The 24,437-nt window shown below is 37.3% G+C and overlaps 1 protein-coding gene across 6 annotated transcripts in view; it reads right to left on the reverse strand.

Annotated features, from left to right (window-relative positions):
- Positions 1-24,437, reverse strand: part of Kyat (Kynurenine aminotransferase) — a 141,310-nt gene that overhangs the window by 22,001 nt on the left and 94,872 nt on the right. For all 6 annotated transcript variants that reach the window (XM_090370506.1, XM_090370508.1, XM_090370503.1 and 3 more), the window contains one exon: positions 4,719-4,792. In XM_090370506.1, the coding sequence (XP_090226632.1) occupies positions 4,719-4,792 (74 nt within the window). The remainder of the gene's footprint in view (positions 1-4,718; positions 4,793-24,437) is intronic.

Raw genomic sequence — 24,437 nt, forward strand, 5'->3', positions numbered from 1 at the left:
TTGGTAACATCATCAGTTGGTCCCACTGTATAGAATTTAAATACTGTCTCAGACCATCATAGTCGCCTTTACGAAAACAAAAACCCTTCCCTTTACCTCTGATGGTAGTTACCTCCTTGAGTAAATCCCACTTCAACACACTGTGATCACTGCCACCTAGTGGTTCATTTATCTGCAGATTCTTAATGCATGAAGAATCACTACTGATAATCAGATCAAGAGTATTGTTCCCTCTTGTTGCCTCACGAACATGCTGATGTAGAAAACAATCATCCAATAAATCCACAAAAGCCTTGCTAGTGTGCGAGTGACCAACCCACAAATTCCAGTCAATATCTGGGAAATTAAAATCCCCCATTATAAGACTCTCTGATTTACTGGCCCACTCTATTTCCTTGTACAATATCTTATTATACTCATCAGAGTCATTAGGCCTATAGCACACTCCTACTCTCAATTTTGATTTCCCTATGCTTATGTCACACCAAACTGACTCGACACTGCCCTGTCCATCGATGTCAACTGGCTTCACTTCCTTGGACTTTATGTGTTTCTTAATTAATAGCATAACCCCTCCTCCCCTCCTGTCCTGTCTATCCTTTCTATACACATTGTATTCCCCAAATTCCAGTTCCGCATTACTTATATCTGTGTGACACCACGTCTCTGATATCCCAACAATATCTGCCTTTGATGTTTTGAGCAATACCTCAAATTCATCAAATTTATTTACCAAACTCCTAGCATTGGTGTACACGCAGGTATACATGCACCTGTTTCTATTCTTAGCTACCCTAACACAACCCATGTGTTTACTTGTACCGCAATGACTCCCAGCAGTCTCTGAAATATCCTGCATCTTGTTTTTCAGGCTTCTGCTCATTTCAATAGAAGCAGTGCAAGAATCACTTCCACCTCTGCCAGTGGCTAGCAGTTTTCTGACCCACCTAACACTGCCTCGACAGCATCAGCAAAAATTCTTGCACCCTTTCTATTTAAGTGTATCCCATCCCTGTAGAAGCAATCTCTCCTGTTAACAAGTACAGTCCAGGGTGAAAAAAATTCTACCCCTTGAGCCTTGCACAATCCCTCCAGGGCCGAATTGATCGACAAGGCTCTCATCATATACTCCCTCCTATCGTGTCTGGGCAGAATTGCAGACACTTTCAAATTCAACCCTAATTCACGGCTTTTTTTCAACAGTGACCTGTACTTGCTAAGTAATTCCGCCGGTCTCCTACTCTTAATATCATTAGTGCCAACGTGTACAACTATATCACCTTTTGTGCCCTTAAAAGATAATATCCGCTCTACAACGTCATCAACCTTTGCCCCTGGCAGACATACCCTGGTCCTATTCCACCTATCCTTTTTACAAAGCATGTTCCCCGTTTCCCTGACAATAGAGTCACCAACAACTACTAGTTCCTTTGGGACCAGCGCATTCTGCCTAGGGGGCTGCCTCTGTGTTGCCTGATGACCAAGTGCAAGCTCTGGCGTTGATGTGGGCAGCTCAGAGCTTGATGGGCCCCTCAATTTATTTCCTTCGAGGGCATCCACCCTGTCCTTAAGCTCTCATAAAGGCCCATAACAACGCTGAGTTGTCGCCTGATTTCCTTACACTCCTTACATCGTGCACACACAAAGACATCCCCCTTGGCAGTATCATGTCCCGTACCCGACTGCTCCGCAAACATCAAGCAAACAGTGCATTTTAAAAGACTGTGATTCAGAGGGCAACTGCCCCCCCCCTCAGTTCTCCCCTGAACCACAGCACTCCCATTAGCTTGAGCCTTTTGCTTTGCTGCTCTGGTCAGAGTCATGATTCCGATTTAATTCAATAAAATTTCAAAACAAAAATTAAATCCTTAAGTTATATCCCAAAACAGTTATGTTATATATATATATATATTTTTGGTATCTAGTGTTTTCTACGAGTTCCCTTTATACAACTTCCATATCATGTGTACCACTATAGTTATGTATTAATTATTTGTTACGATTAAGTCGTTATATATATATAGAATTAAAAATACAATTTAATTGACAATAAAGTTTATCAAGATTAATAGATTTACTGATTAATTGACAATATTATAATATGCACTATACTACACTAAGCTTATGCTATCGTGTAAAAATGGCGGGAATTCTCGAACGGTACTTCTACGGACTCGTAAGTATTGATTTGCTTCCAAATCTCGCTATCTCAATTTAGAATAAACTAAGGATCCTGACTAGGTCTATAATCTACTTATAGAAGATAATTTGATATAACAATTGGCTAATAAATCGACTAAATTTGGTTAAAAAAAAAGACCTCTCGTTCAATTTGCAACACGTGGATTTGATACCGTTACCGATACTAAGTAATACCTACAAAATCTCTGTCTAAGTTAAACTTTAAACTAAGTATCGTAACTAGGAATATAAAGCTACTCTAGAAAATAAATTAATTTGTCAATTTAGTGACATTAAAGTGACATTTTGGTAAGATACCCGAAACGTCACTTTAATGTATAATAATGTAGGTGAACAGTCTAATAAACTATATTATTAATTTCATGCATTATAAGAGTGGTATTAATTTAATAATAACCTTAAGTTGTAGGAAGTTTTCTTTTAGCCAGCAAGTCATTGAGTGCTGGAACAAGTTGCCTCTGCAGGTAGTCATGGTTGACATAGACAAGATGGATAGTTACCTTCACAAGGAGGGAAGTGCATAATTTGTTGTTTATTATCTCTTTTTTTTTTTTGACTGGTGCATCAAAAGCCTGTGGCTTCCTTGCACTATTTGGCTAATACCAATACTAATAACAAGTTTGGTTTACTATCTGTCCATTCTAAATGCATTCATAATGAATGATACCCTGAATGTTAAAAAAAAAAAAACCACAACCAAGTAACAATTGTTTTAATATTTGACTAAACGTTTTTTTTTTTTTTTTTTAATGAGGAGTCTGAATAGTGCGGATAAATATATAAAGGAGAAAAGAGGCTTACCAAGAGACAAGAGTTCTGTAAGTTGCACTTTTCTCTCTACCCTCTGCAATAGTGCACATTGTTCTTTCTAAAATGGGGTTGCAAAACGTGCATACAATATTCAAAACCGGTTAGCAGCACAGAGAGATATTCTCACCAAGAGAGACTAGCATTCTGTATTTCAGTGTTTGGAAGTCAGGCATCTGGTTTCCAAATAGTATAACCTCGTGTGTGTGTCACGTGACTAAGTATAAAGATGTCCTCCCCATTTAGTTTACACCTGAGTAAACTAAACAAGGACAAGGGCATCTTTACACTTTAGTACATGACACAGAATGGTACATAAAGTTAGATTGAGAGGGGATAATAGTAGAATAGAAAACTGAAAAATTTCCTTTATTTAAAGAGTGACTGGCTGTTGGAATAAATTCCTACTTGTTCTTGTTGATTGCAAGGGTATCTAGTTAAAGGAATAACTGGATGTAGATGATGTTGCAAGTTGTTTTTATAAGCAGTAAGTTATGAATATTTTGTAAAAATTTTCCAGTAACATAACTGGAAGATAATGCAATTTGTAACTATAATTTATTATTAATCCATTTTTCATCTCCTGAGGAAGTTCCCAAGATAAGTTCAAAATATATAGCATAGAGCAGTGGTTTTCAACCGGGGTGCCGCAACAACATTCCAGGGGTACCATGTAATTTGGGTTTAAGTTACTTAAACTTTTTTTTTATTTATATAAAAAGGTGTATGGTATCCATTATACTGTATCTTTTTAATTTTGTAGTTATCTATAATTGATGTTTATTTAGTACCTCTATATAAAGAATAAAATTATTATATAAGTATATATAATTTGTATTATGAATTATAATTTTGTTTATAATTGTATTATTTATAACTATCATATAACACATTTTTTAATATTATATATATACACAGAGAGAATCGGATTATTAAAAGGTTGAAAATCACTGTATTAGGTATTTCTTTTGGTCCTGGGGTGCCGTGAAAAAATTACTGGGACACTAGGGCACCATGAACTGAGAAAGTTTGGGAACCTCTGGTATAGAGTATCCACATTTATGTAGCTTTGAGTTTCCCCATCAATCATTTACTAATCATTCTTATAATAATAATAAATGTGATATTTACATACTACTTTAGAAGCTTTTAACACAGTATTTCAAAGATTCCTCCCAACTTTAACACTTTTTCGGCCCTTGTTAACAACTTGATTTGGTACTGTGTAATCAAAATTCTTTGCACTTATGCAGCCGCAATAAAATTATCAATTTTATTTTTCAAAGGAATTGAAAATGGTTTCATTTAAGAGTAAATTTCTCTCACCATAAATCAATTAAAATATTTGAAGGAAAAAAAATTATTTTGGTTCAAATGTTTTAATTGATTTATAGTGATAAATTTTTTTTTCAAACAGTTACATATCTTGGAATTTAGCACTTTCCTACACTATTTCTTAACAGTCACTGGTTATTTGTCCAATTTTTAATAGAGTAACTAGATCAGACTGAACTTGAAAGGTACTGTCAGTTACAGTAGAGTGGGAAACAAGGCCGTTGGAAAAGTTTTATGTCACTGTGGGTACCAAAATCCCATGTACTTGTCTACAGATAAAATATGTGAAAAGTGTGTTCATTATAGATCCCTAAATATCTTTACAATAACTATATGCCTCTTAAAAAATAATAAAATAAAAAATAAAACTTCACCTTGGTTTTTGAAAGCCACTTAGCAAACTGGTAGTCTTTAGTTCCGGTCTCATTTTCAATATTTACTTTTGAACCTATTCCAGAATAACAAGAATTAAGTTAAAGTTGCATACATATGTTTACAAAAATTCTAAATAAAAAAATATAAAAAAAGGCTCTACAAATTTAAATAACTCTATTTTCATTTGAATACAATTACAAAAATATCCGAGATAATATATATTCCTACATAAATGGGCAAATAAACTTATTAATATGACTAGGCATACATCATAACTATGACTTTGGTATCGATTTCTGAGAAATCAGTAATATTTTCCCCATATCTGTGAAATCAGATATATTCTTTATATTTATATGATTTTTTTTTCAATTTTTATTATTTTGAATAAACCAGTCTAAAACAACTAGAATTTGTTTTCTGTATCAATTTTGACTTGAAATTTATCAAATTCTTTGATTAAAAAAATGTATCAAGGACAAGCAAAGGAAAATAGAAAATTCCTTGGCAACATAAGTAGTGCACTCTGATGGCAGTACATACAATGCATTGGAAGCCTGCTCCTTTGGCACCATGTAGATTTCATGGAAGCCTGTTCTTTTGGCAACTGGTTGTGTGGAACACCTATTCAGTGATATTTGCATGTCAATCTAACTATTTTATGAAATCATAGAAATTATTACTTTGGTTATACACATACTTAGAACTGCTATAAAATAAGCAGAAGTGCAAGATGTATCGTGTGGGCTTCCATGCATTTTCTGTTAATATAAAATTACTGCTTCTAGTAAATTTACAATACATTTAATTCAGGAAAGGGCAGTACTAATTATATTAATTCTCAGAATTACCAATTTTGAACCAATGGCCCATGGGGATATTCCAAATAAACTTTTGACAACAAATAATGATATTGGTTAATCGGCAACTTTGCAGTATGAGTGTTTAATGTTGCACAACAAAATATTGTTGGTTTTGATTTCCCATTTAATTAATACTTTAGTCCAGTTATTCTCTGTGTTCCTGTGGAATATCAGTGTTTTTATCAGCTGGACCAAGATATCCTGCTGCTCAAATCTAACAATTTTTTTGCACTGGTAAGCAAAAATGCACAACAAAACAAATGAGAAAGTAGCAAATAAATATTACAGGGATGAGAATTTAATTATGTGCAACATGCAGTTACAAGGTGGAGACATGACATAATTTGCATACTTATGTTTTAAAATTTACATAATGCTGTAATTTATAAAATTAAAGTACATTTTTATTTTTGTATATTACAATATTATTATTCTGTGACTCCAATGTGATTTCTGCCACTTTTTCCACAAGTGCCCCCATGATTTTTGTCATTTTCTCCATGACTACTCTGTAATTTTTTCTCATGAAAAATATCCGGCCCTACTTATTAGTACTGCAGACAATCCAGAATCATAATTTTTTTTTCAACAGGCTACTTGCAGCAGCTTATACAGATGTACATGTATAAAAATTTTTCTGATTACTGTAGTATGTGCTTCTGAACATGAGTACCACCATGTTCAGAAGTACACCTTTTTCCCATAGTCATCTACAGACCATGAGAAAAAGGTGTGCTATACACACAGGAGTCTGCAAGAGGTAAAAGAATTTGCATTGAAGCTATCAATGTCATGTTGAACTGAAAAATTTCACAAGTCACCTTTAGTGTCCGGACATAACACACATGTAGCTCGCACTTAACAAGATAGTTCATAAACTCTCAGGGTACCATGGTTTCTTATAAAATGCTTGGACTGTTTAGCAGTTGGAGTTACTTTCTATGGGGGACTTATTAGAAATTTACTTTCTAAGGGATTTATTAGTAGGCCATTAAAACTGCAGTTTTAATGGACAGATGACAGAAAAATCAACAAGCATCACAGTGTCCACCCATACCTTTTATGTACATGAAGCGATTAGGTTTGAGATGACAAACTGTCTGCTAGGACATGATTTTTTGAATTGACAAACAGACATAATATTTAGGAATTAGGAAAGAAAAATTAACCAAAGCATTATATAATGGAATAATCACCTCTTTGACTTATCTGACAAAGTTCCTACTATATAACAGAAAAATGAACCACAGGTTGTCCTAGTAGCCTGTTAACAGTGGAAGAACTTCACATCAGACTATATAGTTACAGGTAGTTTTCAAAATCAATTATCCTGAGTTTGGTGCTACTCTAGTGACACATTACTTTAGGATTACTGCTACCAGATGCAAGAACTTGCATTTTCCAGTTTATACCTCAGCTGCCATTTTAAATCCATCCAAATGATTTATCTATGATCTTAAGGTTCTCAGGTTGTGCCAGATTTTGTATGCTACACCTGTAGTGTTGTTTTCAGGCTTTACAAGTAATGATGATGTACAACTGAAAGATTATTTTTTTTGGATGAGACTTTCCTCAAATAATCATTTCAAGTTTGATATGTTTTTTCAATTCTCTATCACTAAAATTAACGAATGCATTCCACTGTTTAGAGTTACCTTTGAGGAACTGGAACTGCAGAACTTATGCAAGCACAGAACCCTACTAAGTTATTTCTGTTCATTTCATTGCAAACTTTCTGTTAAAGCTCATGCTAACCTCTTGGGCCAGTTTTTGAAAACTACCTTATTATTTTCATTGTATAAAAATAATAAGATGGTTATCAAGGAAAGTCACTTTCTGTGATTGTTGATTGTATTTAATATGCTGCTTAACTCTTTAATGAGGGAGTTTTCAGCATGTGGTGCCACCTGGAAATTGGGGATGATGAGTTTCACTATGGTATATATAATGTATTTAGGAAAGACAGAAGGGGTGGTGGGGTCATGCTTCTAATCAAAAGCAGCCTTAACATGGAAAGAGCTTTTGCTGAGTCAGAAATTGTCTGTGGTATAGAATCTGTGTGGCTTGAGTTCGTTGAAGCAAAGGTATAATGAGAGTGGGAGTAATCTACACACCAGAAGATTTTGAAGAGTACGGCAAGAGTCTCTACATGCAGAAGGAATCGGTAAGCAAGTGTAAATGTCTTATTATGGGTGACCTCAATCTGCCCCAGATTGATTGGAATAAGTGGGGAGGGGGAAACACACCATGATTATTATTTGTACCAGCATTAGAGAAAATATTAGGGGTGAGAATATTTTTGACCTCATCATTACTCACAAATTAGATGACTTCACAGGGCTTAAAGTACAGAACCATTGGTAACTAGTGATCATGTAGTTGTTAGTTGAAAGATAAAGAAAGATGTTGCAGTAGTTAAAAGTAAAGGAACAAGTTTCAATTTCAGAAGAGGAGACTATGGTAGTTTAAGGTGCTATATGGCATCTATCGGATTGCAGGGTGAGGGCAAATACAATTATGGAATACCTTTTAAAGCAAAAAATTAGAGAAGCCATTAATACATACATACCATTAAGAAAATGCTGCATGAGGAGGATGCTGAAGTGGATGAATACAAAGCTGGCTGATCTAAGAGAGCAGAAAACAAAAGCATGGGATAGTTACAGAGCAATGAAAAGTACTGAAGCCTACAACAGCAACAAGTTGAGCTGTAATCACATATAAGGCTAGGGAGGGCAAGGCTGTGTATGCGGAAGCACAGGCTAAGAGAGCAAAGAATGGGGACAGGGAACTTTTCATGTACATGAATACAACGAAAAAGAAAGAGAACCAGGTCAGACCCTTCTGTAATGGGAGTGGGCAAGTCTTAGATAACCTACCTGATGTTGCTGATGAATTGAATAGGTATTTTGCATTGGTCTTTACTGACAAAAGATCCTTCATGTTGAGAAGAGGCTGTGCAAGTGAGACTGAGCCATACGAAACTTTGAGGCAGTTTTCAGAAAACATGTCATATAACAGTGTATCCTAGAAATACTGTGCCTCTTAATACATTAGTTTAAAATATATCATGAGTAAGATCATGTTCCTCAAAGAGAGAGGGATAAAAAAAAATATTGTATGTGTTGAACAACCACTAATTCCACATTGGAAGCTGGGGAAAAAAAAATAAACATTTACAATACTACTTAAAGAGAAACCACTGTTTGTACTTGCTATATATTCAATTATAGAGTATATTTTTATACTCTATAATTGAATACAACAGGACTTGTCTAAAGCTAACTATTGCAGAATTACAATTTCTCTCTCATCTCACCTCAACTAGAGATGCAATAAAAAATAATATACAAGGGTGGGTCCATAAGTAATGCCTCTTAGACAAAATATTTTTTTTGTAATTGAGTTAGCCGCATGAAGTTTTATATATTGCTAGTACAAGATACGTCAGATATAAATATAGTAAAATAAAAGTTTTTTTTATATTACAGATATGAAGTTACAAACAATCAAACTGATGTCTATTTCCACTAACAGTCAGTGATAGAGTTCCTTTTGAAGTCGGGAGAAAACTTAGCTGTTTGGATTCATGAAAAACTGAGGAGTATAGTAGTAGTGGCATGTGATGCAAGAAAGCAAGTGTATGAGCTTATGCAGCATCAGCAAAAAAAAAAAAAAAAAAAAAATCACACAACTATTCCCTCTAAATGTTCGTCCAGTTTCTCCTTAAATTTATTTAACCTATCAACTTCCACTACGACAGATGGAAGTTTGTTCCAGCAATTAACCACCTGCTGCCTAAAGGCAAATTTCTGAACATCTATTCTACATCTGTCTTTCCTTAATTTGAATTTATGCCCCCTTAGGTTCGTAATCTGAACAAGTGGAAGAATCCCTTCAGAATTCAACGTGCTCAACCATTCAAGGCCTTATACACCTCAATCAGATCACTGTGCAGGTGCCTAGTCTCTGGCCATTGCAATTTGCAGAACTTAAGCCTCTCTTGGTAAGAGGATCCCTTCATTCCACTCACCAATCTTGTCCTTCTCTGTACATGCTCAAGCAAATCTACATCCTTCCTGTAGAATCTTGCTGTATAGCAAAGCTTATACAGCATCAGAAAAAAAAAAAAAAAAAAATTTTTTTTTTCCATTTCACCTATACAGGTGTCTCAAAAATAGACGGCATAACTTCAGGAATGAGTTCCTCATATATAAAACAATAAAGTGGACAATAAAAATATTTTATATCAACATAGTTCCAGAAAATGCTTGGTTCCCAAGTTATTAACCAGAATGTCTTATCTCCCGCAGGTGATTTCCTTCATCACAAGGTACTTTTTTATTTTATTTATTTATTTATTAACACACAACTGTATATACATTCTCAAGTTATCTTAATCAATTTACATACAATATTAATCAATTTATATACAATATTTATATACAGATTTATATACATGCTCTTATATATACTGTAGTCTTTCTGTACATTGATTGTGTGTGTGTCCTGATATGAAGGGTGGCTCCTAGACACAAGCCCATCTCCACCTTTTACTCCTGAGAAAGCTCAGAACGTCTGCAAAACAGGCCTGAAAAAAAGAGCATTATGTCAGGCCATTTCGCCACCAGGGATTAACTAACACCTGGATCCACCATTCTCTATGTGTGCTGTAATGCACAAATCCTGCACCTACCGGAAGTAGTGCTATACTGGTAGGTGCCAGCAATCCCGCCCCCAAGGCTGCCCAAACTTGGAGGCCAGCGAAAAAAAAAAAAAAAAAAAAAAATTAATAAATAAAAATAAAAATAAAATAAAAAATAAAAATAAAATAAAAAATAAAAATAAAATAAAAAATAAGAATAAAAATTTTCCAACTAAGAACAATGTACACTTGTTGAAAAAAAAAAAAAAAAGCAACATTATACAATTATTTACATGCAAATAGCAAATACATACACTTACATTAACTTAACACTTAGAAACATTAACATTATCTCCATTTTAGAGTCCATCCACAAATGCAAGCCTGAATTGGGTGTCCAGGAGCAGAAGATCATCTCGCTGTAGACAAGAAACATCCTATAAAGATGACATTACACGAAGTGTTCTGTCGTCAAATGTGCAGCACTTCCCTTAATTGGTATCCTGCAATAGATTTCTTAGCTCCTGTCTTCTTTTAAAAACTTTGGCCGAGAATTCCTGAAGCAAAGCAAAGATGTCCCACCTCTGAACCAAGAGAGGTAAATTATTCTCCGTGAGGTTTGGCAACCTATTTAGTAATTCCTGCCTGTCTGAAGTATACAGTCCGCATTCAAGGATGACATGTCTCCAAGATTCCACCTCACCGCACGAACAGTAGGGGTCAGGTTCTAATCCTCTTTCAAATAGTTTGGCCCTTAAGCCATGTCCAGTGATTAAGTAACTCGTTGTCATGGTGGGAGCAAACCAAGACGACACCCTCCTGTCCATTGCAAAGCTTACGGCTGGAATGAAGCCTCTTGTAATGGTTCCATACTCACTCAAATCCCAACGTTGCTGCCAGCAATTCACAAGCTCGCCCCAAATTCTACGTTTTTCCTCCTTTATGTTGTTATTTGGATTAGAGGTGATATTCAATATTTGTAACGCCCTTCCCTTCTTTAAGTTATATACAATACCTCGGAAAATAATGTGTAAATCCAAGGGGATGGTACCTGCAATAACCTGTAAGGCATTTGTCGACACTGTCCTTGGAGCGCGTATAACTGTAAGCAACATTGTACGTTGCAGGGACAGAAGCTTGGCTTTAGTTGTAACCTTGGTAGCAGCCGCAAACCAAATACCAGCACCATAATCTACAATGGGAAGAAATATCGTCTTGTAGTACAATACCAGAGTTTTTTTGGATAAACCCCATTCCTTGCGGGAAATTCTAACAACTGCAGCTACGAACTTTTTGATTTTTTCATTGATTTTAGTGACATGTACATGAAACCTGAGACGATCAACTAAAGTTAAACCCAGATATTTGGTGTTCTGTACATATGGAATTTGAGTACCATATAGGGTTACCTTTGGCGGCCTTCCATAATCGAAGTGGTGTTTAAACACCATGAAATTGGTCTTGGTGACAGAAATCTTTAGTTTATTCAAACCCGCCCATGCCACTAAATTATTCAAAACTGACTGAATTTTTTGTTCGAGAATTTGTCTTGATCCTCCCTGCACCGCCACCACCAAGTCATCTGCATATGCAACTTTGATGAACTCATCGCTATCCTTCGTGAGCCACTGGTCTAGCACTGCATTCCAAAAGAGAGGTCCCAAGACTGAACCTTGAGGGCATCCTCTTGAAACGGTAGTCGTGTATGATAAATGCTTTGCACATACTCTAATTTGTCGATCCTTAAAGTAAGATCTGAGGACTCTGAACAGGTAGTCATCACACTTTGCCAGTTGCAGTGACCTGAGAGCACTCTCCCACCAAAGGGAATCGAAAGCGCCCTCAAAGTCAATAAAAACAGCAAGAACATATTTGCTGTTTGCCTCCTGAATGTAAGTCAGCAGGGTTGAGATTGCGTCCTCAGTGGAACGTCCTTTTTTGAATCCAAACTGGCAATCAGAGGAGAGATTATGTTCTGTAAATAATTTAAAAATCCTTGGGGCAATCATCCTTTCAAATAATTTGCCAAGATTTGCCAATAAAGAGATTGGCCTGTATGCTCTGGGGTTTGTTTTTGGCTTTCCCGGTTTATGCAAGATTTTTAAGAGCGCAAGCTTCCATTCGAGAGGAAAAAGCCCTTCTAGCAGGCATTTATTAAATAAGTTTAATAAAATCTCAGGGTAGAATTCATAAAATTTTCCAATTACTTGATTCTCAATGAGGTCAATGCCAGGACATTTTTTATGGTTCAATTTAGCTACTGCAGCACCTAGCTCAAGCATATTAAAAATGGCAGTTTCGGTTGTCCCCTTATATTCACGATTAATGCGTCTAATTTCCGTTTGATCAGGGCTGTCCATAAACGGCAAATCTTCCGGAAATAGGCTACTCACTATCCCTTCGACTGTAGATTCCCAGTCCGAAGTTTCTTGATTCTCTCTAATTATCGTGTTGTAAATTTCACCACACAAAAGTTTATTTCTTGAAAGCTTATAGATTATACCCCAAGGGTCAGCATTTCCTGTTTCCTTCACCAGACGTTGCCAACAATTTTGCCTGCTATCAGCAATTGCTTTATGGTACCTCTTCCTCAAGTCTCTGTAATCATTTTTCAAAGCCTGAGTGTCTGCGTCCGATAGATGCCTATTCCTTTGGTATGCTTTTCGTGCTTGTTGAGTTTGTTGTCTCAATTCAGCTAGTGTCGAAGACCACCATGGGACAGAAGTTCTTCCTGTCTGTTTTCTTTTCGTCGAGTAGGCCATCGCTTGACATAAATGATATTGAACCAGAAAAACATATTCTTTTGCTGTTAAGGTGTTAATGATTACTTTGTTATCTCCATTAAAAATTGTATTCAGATATTCACGAAACTTGGTCCAGTTCACCCTGTCCATCCGAAAACGCCTTAAATCCCTTATTGTTATATTCACTTGCCTATCCTCCGGTAAAATCGAGAAGGTGATTGCTCGATGGTCACTATTAATTAGATACGGATTGACGTCCCAATTTTGCACCCTATCCACCAGATTAATGGAGGTTAAAGTAGCATCTATATTAGATTCACCATTTGTCGTCGAGAATGTATATGGTTTATTTGGCAAGTTCTTTACACAGAGATTATGATCCAAGATCAGATCCACCAACTGCTCGCCTCGAGCATCAGAAAAGCCGCTGTTCCAAAGTGTAGACTTAGCGTTGAAATCTGCTGTAATTAGTAGGTTTTTAGCTGAAAATCTGCTACATACCCTGTCAAGTCTGTGTAAGGCTGGCTGAATATCTTCTGAGGGAGGAAAATACTGGGAAACCAGATAAAACGACTGGTCCCTGGAGGAAACCAGGATACAAACTGTGGTAGCAGAACATTCACTTGATATAGTTGTTATTACTAGTTCACTGTTAAAGATAATTATGGCGGCCTTGGGTCGATCGTCACTTGAGGCAATAATCCTTGCCGAAATTGGATATCCTATAACTTTATACGCTGAACCCCCTACCTGAGAAGAGTAATACGGTTCCTGCAAGCATACAATATCAAACCCCAGATCATCAGCAGCTTTCCTAATCTCGTCCGCCGCTGCACGAGATCTTTGCCCATTAATCTGAAGAATTTTTATTTCGCCGTATTGCAGGTTAACACTTGTTGAATCAATTACCGTTGTATTATTCATGTCTGGTTCTTCGGTCTGTCAATTCAACAGCTTTAAGATACTCAGGGCATTTATTATCCCTGACCGAGTGATTACAATCCCTACCTCTACGTTTACAATTAACACACTGTGGTGGTTCCTCCTTGCATCACAAGGTACTGACAGAATCTGTTGGTTTTCCATTCTGACCATGTACTCAAATCAGGAGCAAGCAGATATGCACTTTATGTACGGTTTGGCGGACGGCAGTGCTCTGGAGGCTTGTTGTTTGCACCACGAAAGGTTCCCAGAACGAAAATGTCCACTAGATTTCTTCTTGTGGGGTTATTTAAAGTCATTGGTGTATTCGACTCCAGTAGCTGATGTGGAAACTCCGCAATCGAATTGTGGCAGGTTGCGAGACAACACGAAACATGTCAGGAATTTGACATTGTCTTCACGAGTCATGAGATGTTGATGTGAAGCCCGTATTCAGGCAGAAGGTGAACATTTTGAACAATTACTATAAGGTGATGTGAACAGTTAAGTGTCATAGACAGACCTTTAAAACTCGGAAACCAAGCATTTCCGGAACTATGTTGATATAAAATATTTTTATTGTCTACATATGAGGAACTCATTCCTGAAGTTATGCCTTGTATTTTTGAGACACCCTGTATATCCCCCCCCCCCACTTCAATGGTTTATTTAGTTCTTCCTTGAATTTATTCCAGCTATCCACTTCCACAACACCAAATGGAAGTTTGTTGCAGCAAAAAACCAACTGCTGTCTAAAGGGATATGTCACATGTCTATTCTGCTAATATCCTTCCTCATATTGAATTTGTCTCCTTGTGCATAGCCTGAGCAAAATGAAGAATACCATCAGCACAGCATTAAGCTTGCTCAATCCATTCAAAGCCTTGAACACCTCAATCAGATTGTCTTGCAGGTGCCTAGTCTCCAGATGCTGCAATTTGCAGTACTGAAGCCTTTCTTGGTAAGAGCACTCCTTTGTTCTTCTCACGAATCTTATTGCCCTTCTCTGTATTCACTCTGGCAATTAGCTTTATATCCTTCTTAAAACGAGGTCTCCAAACCTGTATGGTGTACTCCAGATGTGGTGTGATCATTGACTTTTAGTATAAGCATTAGTAGTGGCATATGATGCAAGAAAGCAAGCTTATATGGCAACAGGCAAAAAAAAAAAAAAAAAAAAAAAACCAACTTCCCATTTCATCTATTCATTCACTCCAAAACTTATTATTATGAGCCATATGGTGCAAAGAAGCCTGAGGCTTATGCTGCACCAGCTAAAAAAAAAAAAAATTCTGAGTCACCCTGAGAGAGAGAGAGAGAGAGAGAGAGAGAGAGAGAGAGAGAGAGAGAGAGAGAGAGAGAGAGAGAGAGAGAGAGAGAGAGAGAGAGAGAGAGAGAGAGAGAAGTAGAAGGGAATCACCAAGAAAGAGAAGAATGATGATATCCAGCTCAGGACCCTGGGTGTGCCAAGCCCATATGCTCACCAGATGTGAACCCGTGGGGTTACTCTGTCCAGTTCTTTGAATCTATTTAAGCTATCAACTTCCACAACAACAGATGGAAGTCAGTTCCAGCAATAGGCGCCTCCGTAGCCAGGTGGGAAGGAGCAGCAGTGTGTAGCACACGCTTCTTGATTAGACCGGGGTTCGAGCCCATCACCATCAAATACGGAGGATGCGGAAAGGTCAGGGAATGACCACCGCATATCCCGGGGCAATATGGCCTTAGTTGCTAATGCTCCTAAAATCCAAATAACAAACAAACAAATAAACAAACAAACAAGTTCCAGCAATCAACCACTTGCTGCCCAAAAGCAAATTTCTGCAACTGTCTTTCCTCAGTTTGAATTCATGCCCACACAAGTGCATAATCTGAGCAAGAGGAAGAATCCCATCAGCATTTAGTTTGCTCAAACCATTCAAAGCCTTATACACCTCACAGGTGCCTGCGAGGTGTGTATAAGACTTTGAATGGTTTGAGCAAGTATAAGGCTTTCAAACAGATCACCTCACAGGTGCCTAGTCACCAGCCGCTGCAATTTGCAGAACTTAAGTCTTTCTTGGTAAGAGCATCCCCTTGTTCCCCTCACCAATCTCATGTCCATTCTCTATACTCGTTCCAGCAGCTCTACATCCTTCCTAAAATGAGGCCTCCAGACCTGTATGCAGTACTCAAGGTGTGGCCTGATTTTTACCTTATACAAATCACCTCCTTATGACTGCTAGCAAAGTTCCTTTATATCAATGACAAGACCCCATGAGGTGCTCTGGCAGCTGGTCTGCACTGTTCTGAAAACTTCACAGCTGACTGCTCAATTACCCCCATGCCTTTTTCATTTTCCACTACTCTGAGTGTAGTACCACACACAGTTGGTACATTACTCTGGAGTTACTGCTACCCACATGCAGTACTTTGCATTTGTCCATGTTAAACTTCAGTTGCCACTCCTCAGCCCATCTGCCCAACTTTTCTAGATCGTGCTGCAGTAGCATACTGTCTTTACTGTCATTAACACCCCTACCAACCTTTGTATCATCTGCAAACTTTGACATTAAGCCTGATATACTTTCATCAATATCACTGATAAATATAGAAAACAACAATGTCCCAACACTGAACCTTGGGGGACTCCACTAATAACATTAATCTACAAAGAACAGTGTCCATTGATTACCACCCTCTGTCCTCTCCCACTCAACCATCCCTTTAGCAGCAACTTGCCCTTAATGCCACACTGCTCAAATTTGTACATCAGCTGTATAACAATATCAAAAGCTTTCCTGAAATCCAAGTATACGATTTCCAAATTATTTTTCGCATTCAGTTCCTTACTGCATCATAGTATCTAATCAAATTGGTCAGACAAGATTGCACTTTGACAAACCCAGGCTGTGAATGAAGTATAACTCTGGTCTAGATGATCCTGCATTACTTCTTTAGCCAGTGACCATATTACTTTCCTTGAAACAGAATAAGCTAACAGGTCTGTAATTACTCATGTAGCCCTTTAATATCCCCCCCCCTTGTGAATTGGAGATACATTTCCACATCTCGAGTTCACAGGGACTTTTCCTGAATCCAAGAATGCTCTCATAATTGTGGCTAATGGTTTGCTTAACTTCTTTGCTACCTTCCTTAATATAATTGGATAGATCCCATCTACCTCATGTGCCTTTCTTACATTTAACTTCAGCAATTTCATTTCCCTCCCAATTAATGCAAAATCATTTAGTTTTCTGGTAGAGTTTAATAAACTACTGGCATCCCCTCCCCTAAAGAATTCCTTATGTGTAAATGTAGATGCAAAATACTTATTGTGCTTGTCAGCAACCTGAGCAAGATCATCAACAGTTGAACCATCGATATCAAGTGGACCAATGTGATTCATACCCTTCCTTCTATTGTTTACATAAGAAAATAAGTCTTTGCTATTTTTCTTTGCTTGCATCTTTTGCCAAAGATTTCTCATAATCTGCCTTGACTTGCCTAACCTCCTTTGTGCCTTGATTGCAGACTAGTTTATATCTATCATAGGTTTCTATATCACCAGATAATTTATAAGCATTCCATGCATTTTTCTTCTATGCCATAGGTCTGATTAGTTCATCTGACATCCATTTAGACCTAAGCCTTAAAGAGTATTTCTTAGTTGACATGAAAATCCTAGTAGTGCTGATGATTATTTCTTTGAATGCCTCTCATTTAGAATTTGCTGATGGTAATATCATCAGTTGGTCCCACTGTATAGAATTTAAAAACTGTCTGAAACCTCTGTAGTCACCTTTATGAAAGAAAAAACCCTTTCCTTTAGCTTTGATGGTATTTATTTCTTGAAGTAAATCTCACATCAGTACACTGTGATCACTGCCACCTATTGGTTCTTTTATCTGCAGATTCTTAATGAATGAATAATCACTGCTGGTAATCACATCAAGAGTATCACTCTCAGTTGTTGCCTCTAACATGCTGCTGTAGAAAACAGTCATGTAATAAATCCACAAAAGTCTTAGTATTAGTACAGTCGATTCCGGTTATTTGGGACACATCGGGACTAGTGCATTTTGGTCCGATTAAGCGGCTGCCCCAATTATCCGAAGTTTCACGTAAATAGTTAAAAATACAATGTACTCCCCCCCCTTTACAATTGGTTCACTGTACAATCAAATCACGTTACGATGGCGTCACCATTGTAAAGTACCGTTCACTATACGATGTGTAATAAGCGCCGGTCATTGTGATCACGTTTGTGAATTGAATTTTAATTCTATTAAACAGCGATTCTAATTAGCGAAAATAGGAGGAATATTATCCATAGGATATAAAAGTAACGATATGTTAAGTACAAATTTACCCTTTATTACCTTACCAATTAAAAAATTAAATGATACGTGAAATTCGGAAGAATATACGTGATAATCGGAATAATTAATACGTACTGTAATGTGTACATACTAACTAAACTAGTTGACATTTCTGTTCAATGTCATTTGTGGGTGGGGGTTAATATTTAAAACAGTAAAAAGATAAGCAATCAATAACAAAGAACACTGCACACCCACACACGAATTGCAAGTAACACGATAAGCGCAAGTGAGAGCGGAGTAACAAATTACGAAGCTTTAAAAATAGGAATGAAGAGAAGAGCCTGAAAATTATTTTTTTTATATGATTGAAGATTCCATAGAAGTGTAAACACATTTCACCATAATAACCCACAGAATTCCAGCTGTCGGTATTATCACAAATTCAATAAGATCGAGTTTACTATCAGTTTATGATAGATTTCACTAACACAAAAGCCCAATAAACAGGTGAATGCTAATTGTTTTTATTGTTTTATGGTTGTGACCTCCAGAAATTCGACCGAACTACGTGGTACGGTTGGGGACAATCGTAGGGTAATCTTCAGTGCTGCGGTCTTCTGCCCCGATTAAACGGCATTTTGTCCCAATTAAACGAAGTAAATCCTGGCTATTTTCTCGATTGGGTTCTGTTTTTTAAGATTTGCCCCAAATAAACGGCTGCCCCGATTAACGGGTGGCCCAAATAAACGGAATCCACTGTATTAGTAATGGCTGCATGGTGCAAGAAAGCCTATGGCTTATGCTGCACCAGCCAAAAAAAAAAAAAATCCGAACAAAACAATGATAAAAACAAAAAAAAAATAAAATAAAATAAATAACTAAATAATAATAATTAATAAAAAAAGGAAATTAAACCTATCATCCTATGCGCTTCCCTTACCCGAAAGTACTATCCAGATGACCTTTGAATTTCCCCAAACTGTCGGCCTCTACCACCCATGAAGGCAACTTATTCCAGTAATTTATAACTCGCTGGCTAAAATAAAACTTCCTGCAGTCCAATCTAAACATTTCCCCCCCGTAACTTGAATTTATGTCCCCTAGTTCTAGCATCATTTATAATCTTGAAAATTTTGTGCTCATTCATTTTACTGATGCCTCTCAGAGCCTTAAACACCTCAATCAAATCTCCTCTAAGGTGTCTAGTTTCCAAATTCTGCAACCCACATATTCAACGTCTTTCTTCATCAGGACGCCATTTTGCCGATCTCACCAGGCGAGTTACCCATCTTTGCACCCTTTCAAGAAGCTCGATGTCTTTCTTTAGGTGCAGTCTCCATACTTGAACACAGTATTCCAAGTGTGGTCTAACATAAGCCTTATATAATGGGATTATCACGTCTCTATCTCTACTTGCAAAAGTTTGATAGATCATCGATAGGACACCATGGGCCTTCCTTGCAACCTGTTTACAATGCTCAGAGAATTTCATGTCTGACCGTATCATAACACCTAAGTCCCTTTCCTCCAGTACTGGGTTTAGTTGAACTCCACCAAGTGAATAAGTTTTTTTGGAATTACTGTTTCCCAGGTGTAATACCTTACACTTTGTTGGATTAAAGCACAGCTGCCATTTTTCTGACCATTCCTGAAGTCTATCTAGGTCTCTCTGAAGAAGCTCAGCTTGACAGTGATCATTAACTACTCTACCAATTTTAACATCATCAGCAAATTTAGACATCACGCCCTCCATCCCTTCATCAATGTCGTTTATGAAAATTAAAAACAACAGTGGTCCTAATACTGATCCTTGGGGAACCCCACTTCTTACATCAACCCAATCTGAGGAATAGCCATTTATCACAACCCTCTGCCTCCTGCCCTGAAGCCATCCTTCTATCCATCTAAGGATTTTCCCAGTGATTCCAACCTGTTCCAGCTTATAAAGCAACCGCTCATGTGGGACTGAGTCAAAAGCTTTGCTGAAGTCTAAATAAACAATGTCAAAATTATTCCCTAAATCCAGCTCGTGAGTGACCCTTTCGAAATAGCGAACCAGATTTGTTAAACATGATTTTCCCTTTACAAAACCATGCTGAGTATCCTTGAGAATTTCAATTCGATCCAAATGATCCTGAATTCCACCCTTGATCATTGCCTCCATGATTTTCCCTACTACTGAAGTCAGACTGACAGGTTGATAATTTCCAACTTCACTTTTAGAGCCACCCTTATGTATGGGAGATACATTTGCACTTTTCCAATCCAAGGGAATCTCCCCAGAGTCTAGTGATGCTCGCATAATTAGCCTCAATGGTTCAATGCACTCGCTTGCCGCCTCTCTTAAGATTATAGGGTATATTCCATCAACTCCAGGAGCTTTACTGGTCTGTAGGCTCGAAAGTTTTTTCATTAAATAATCTTGCGAAATTTCAATATCATTAATTACATATTTTTTAACTTCGCTCCCACAATTTCCCATTGCCACAAAAGGCTTTTCATTTGTAAATATCGATGCAAAATAACTGTTGAGTTCATCTGCAACGGCAGCTGGTGTATTTATTACTGTCCCCTTTCCCTTACGTAAAGGTCTGATCTGGTTTGTCCTGCTCTTCTTGGCATTTATATATGTGAAGAATTCTTTATCCCCCCTCTTTGCTCTGTTTGCTAGTGATTTCTCATAAACTGCCTTTGCCTGTCGAACCTTTTCTGTGGCTCTATTACACATCACCTTGTAGCTGTTATAGGCTTCAGTACTTTTTATTGCTCTGTAACCTTTCCATGCCACCTTTTTCTGCTCAAGTAATGTGGCAACTTCACTATTCATCCAACTTGGAACCCTTCTTGTGGAGTATTTTTGTAATGGTATATACGCATTCAAGGCATCTGTGATTAATGTTTTAAAAGCATACCACAGTTCAATTGTATTCATTCTCTGCGCGATATCTACCCAGTCTTCCTAGTCTGTGAGTGACCAACCCATTAGTTTCAGTCAATATCGGAAAGTTGAAATTTCCCATTATAAGATATTCTGATTTACTAGCCCACTCTATTTCGCTGTGCTGTTGTTCGCTGTACTCATCAGAGTCATTAGGCCTATAACACACTCCTATTATCATTTTTGCAAAACCAGTGCTTATGTCACACCAAACTAACTCAATGTTGCTCAATGCCTCTCCTATTCTGTCTACATGAATGTAGACAGAATAGGAGAGGTTATGATAGGGCCTCATAATAAGGCCCCATATATTTCTACACTAAGATAGTGCAGATATTCAGGACTGGGTAACCTGAGTATGAGGTCAACGTATCCACTGGTTTTGCACTACCTCCAGTGGATGCAATAAAAGACAAAAAACAGGTCCGGCTCCATGTGCCGAGGATGGGCACTGGGCAGCAGTTGTCCAGGTGATGGCTGCTCCCTGGTGACAGAGGCCTGACAGTCACAACACATACTGCAGAACATTCATTAACTGCACATCAGGCCTGTTTTACAGAGTTTCTGTATTTCATCACAGTGACATCAGGTGGAGATGGACATTAGTCTGGAAGCCACCACAGACAGGGTACACATACATACATGTATTCCCCATATTGGACCCTACATGCGGAACTTCGTCTTTGATGAGTTATTAATGTTATTTGGTTTTTAGGAGCATTAGCAACTAAGGCCATATTGCTCCGGGGATATGTGGTGGTCATTCCCTGACCTTTCTGCATCCTCCGGTATTTGATGGGCATGGGCTCTAACCCCGATCTAATCAAGAAGCGTGTGCTACGCACTGCTGCTCCTGCCCCCCTGGCTATGGAGGTGCCTATGAGTTATTAAAGCTAAACTGAGAGAGAGTATATCTAGTAGCTTATGCAGCTGATGTGGCAATATTAGTATATGGGAGTTCTAGAATAATGTTGGGAAAACAAATCAGAAATTGTTCTAGGTAAAGTGCAAGAGCGGGCAAGAGTACATAAGTTGAAAATCTCCTCTACTAAATCGAAATGCATGATGCTAAAAGGAATGCTGAGCACAAATACATATCGCACTGTGAGATGTGAAGGGCTTGTATTAGGCTTTACCTCTGAGGTCAAGTATTTAGGAATGATCTTAGATCCTAGGCTGAGATTCCTGCCACATGTTAAGAGAAAAAAATTAGTCATATACGGAAAACTGAAATGGTTAACAAAGACCGAATGGAGAATGAATTAAAGAAAAAGCATTAAATATATTATACAAATGTATATTTATCCCCATCGTGACATATGCATGAGGAGCTTGCGGCTCAGCCATGGATAATACAATGATAAAGAGGCACCTTTTTAGAGCACAAAGGTCTGCCCTTATCTTCAAAAAGGCCTCTGAGGTTGGGAGAGTACATATCCAAAATTTAAAACAAATACACCAACCGTTTAACTATAATGGTTTAATACTGAAAACTATAAAATGTACCAAACGATTCTACACTGTAAAATAATATATGCAAAAAACTGATTTACAAAATAAAATATATGATAAAATATTTAAAATACAATAAAATACAATAAAATTAAAAGCGATAAAACATTGACTGAAGCTTTCGAGGGCTTCCGCCTCCTTTCTCAACAACAATTTGTTTTAAATTTTGGATATGTACTCTCCCAAGTCGTTGAGAAAGGAGGCGGAAGCCCCCAAAAGCTTCAGTCAATGTTTTATCGCTTTTAATTTTATTGTATTTTAAATATTTTATTATATTTTAAAATTTTTATCGTATATTTTATTTTGTAAATCAGTTTTTTGCATATATTATTTTACAGTGTAGTATCGTTTGGTACATTTTATAGTTTTCAGTATTAAACCATTATAGTTAAACGGTTGGTGTATTTGTTTTAAATTTTGGATAGGTCTGCCCTTCTTAGTGTAACAAGAGCCTGTAGGACAGTCTCCAACGATGCCTTGCAGGTCATAGCCTGTCAATTGCCAATAGATCTGGTTATTGTAAAGCACTGTTTGCTCTATAGAATAAGAAAGAATCAGCTGTCTGAAATAATGGGGCTGAGATTGTGCCCCATTATAGGAAAGGAGTACTTGAGACAGGATATTAAAGAAGAGAAAAAGAGAATTAGGCGAGAGATTATGACCATATGGCAGGAGGGTTGTAGGTGTTCCTGATGTAAATATGAGATGGGAGTTAAAAGAATTTGTCACAATTAGGACTTTTTCAGACGATGGTTGCTACTGGGCATGGACTGAGGGTGGGATTAAAGAAATTAGGGCTAGTTGAAGATGCTATATGCAATGGAAACAAGTAGACATATCATACCGAAATGTGAGCTCTATAGCGTCCCTAGATTGAGGTTGTTAAGGAAGTTAGGAAACTCCTCTCCTCTGGAGTTGCAGCGGCTTTTTTGCAGAAAAAGATATGTATATATTGTTTTTAGAATTTATAGTGGAAGTATATAATATGAGAAGATTTTAAGTTTTAATTATACAGATTTTATTTATACAAGATGTGTATATATTGTATTTATTGTGTATATCATATTTACTGTGTATATAGTATAAATATATTTATTATTCAATTATTAGCAATAGCTTATCATTACTGAGTGTAAATAATGTAAATAGAGTTTTTATTATATATATAGTCTTTAAATGCTTGATGCAAATGAATTATTGACAAAAGTTAAGTTAGATAGTAGTGACCCACCTTCACGTGGTTGGGGGCAGTAAAACTTGTTGCTATGCTTGAAATATTTTTCAGGTGCAGCAAGGGCCAAGAGGTCAAGTTTTTAAATTCATTGGATTGTGTTCCCTAACCTAAGTTCAGGACATTAATTTTTTTGTGTTCGATATTAGCATTAGTAGAGGCATAAGATGCAAGAAAGCAAGCTTATGCAGTATCAGCAAAAAAAAAAAAAAACTCCCATCTCACTCCTCAATCTGTCCAGCTCAGCCTTAAATTTATTTAAGCTATCAACTTCCACAACAAAAGATGGAAGTCTGTTCCACCAATCAACTACCTGCTGGCTAAAGGCAAATTTCCGTACATCTATTCTACAAATGTCTTTCCTCAATTTGAATCTGTGCCCACTAAGGTTCTTAACCTGAGTAAGAGGAAGAATCCCATTAGCATTCAGCTTGCTCAACCCATTCAAGGCCTTATACATCTCAATCAGATCACCCTGCAGGTGCCTACTCTCCAGGCACTGCAATTTGCAGAATTCAAGCCTTTCTTGGTAAGAGCACCCCTTTGTTCCCCTCACCAAT

Source organism: Mastigoproctus giganteus, chromosome 3, assembly GCF_048544385.1.
Source record: "Mastigoproctus giganteus isolate SK-2022 chromosome 3, ASM4854438v1, whole genome shotgun sequence".
Taxonomy (NCBI): domain Eukaryota; kingdom Metazoa; phylum Arthropoda; class Arachnida; order Uropygi; family Thelyphonidae; genus Mastigoproctus; species Mastigoproctus giganteus.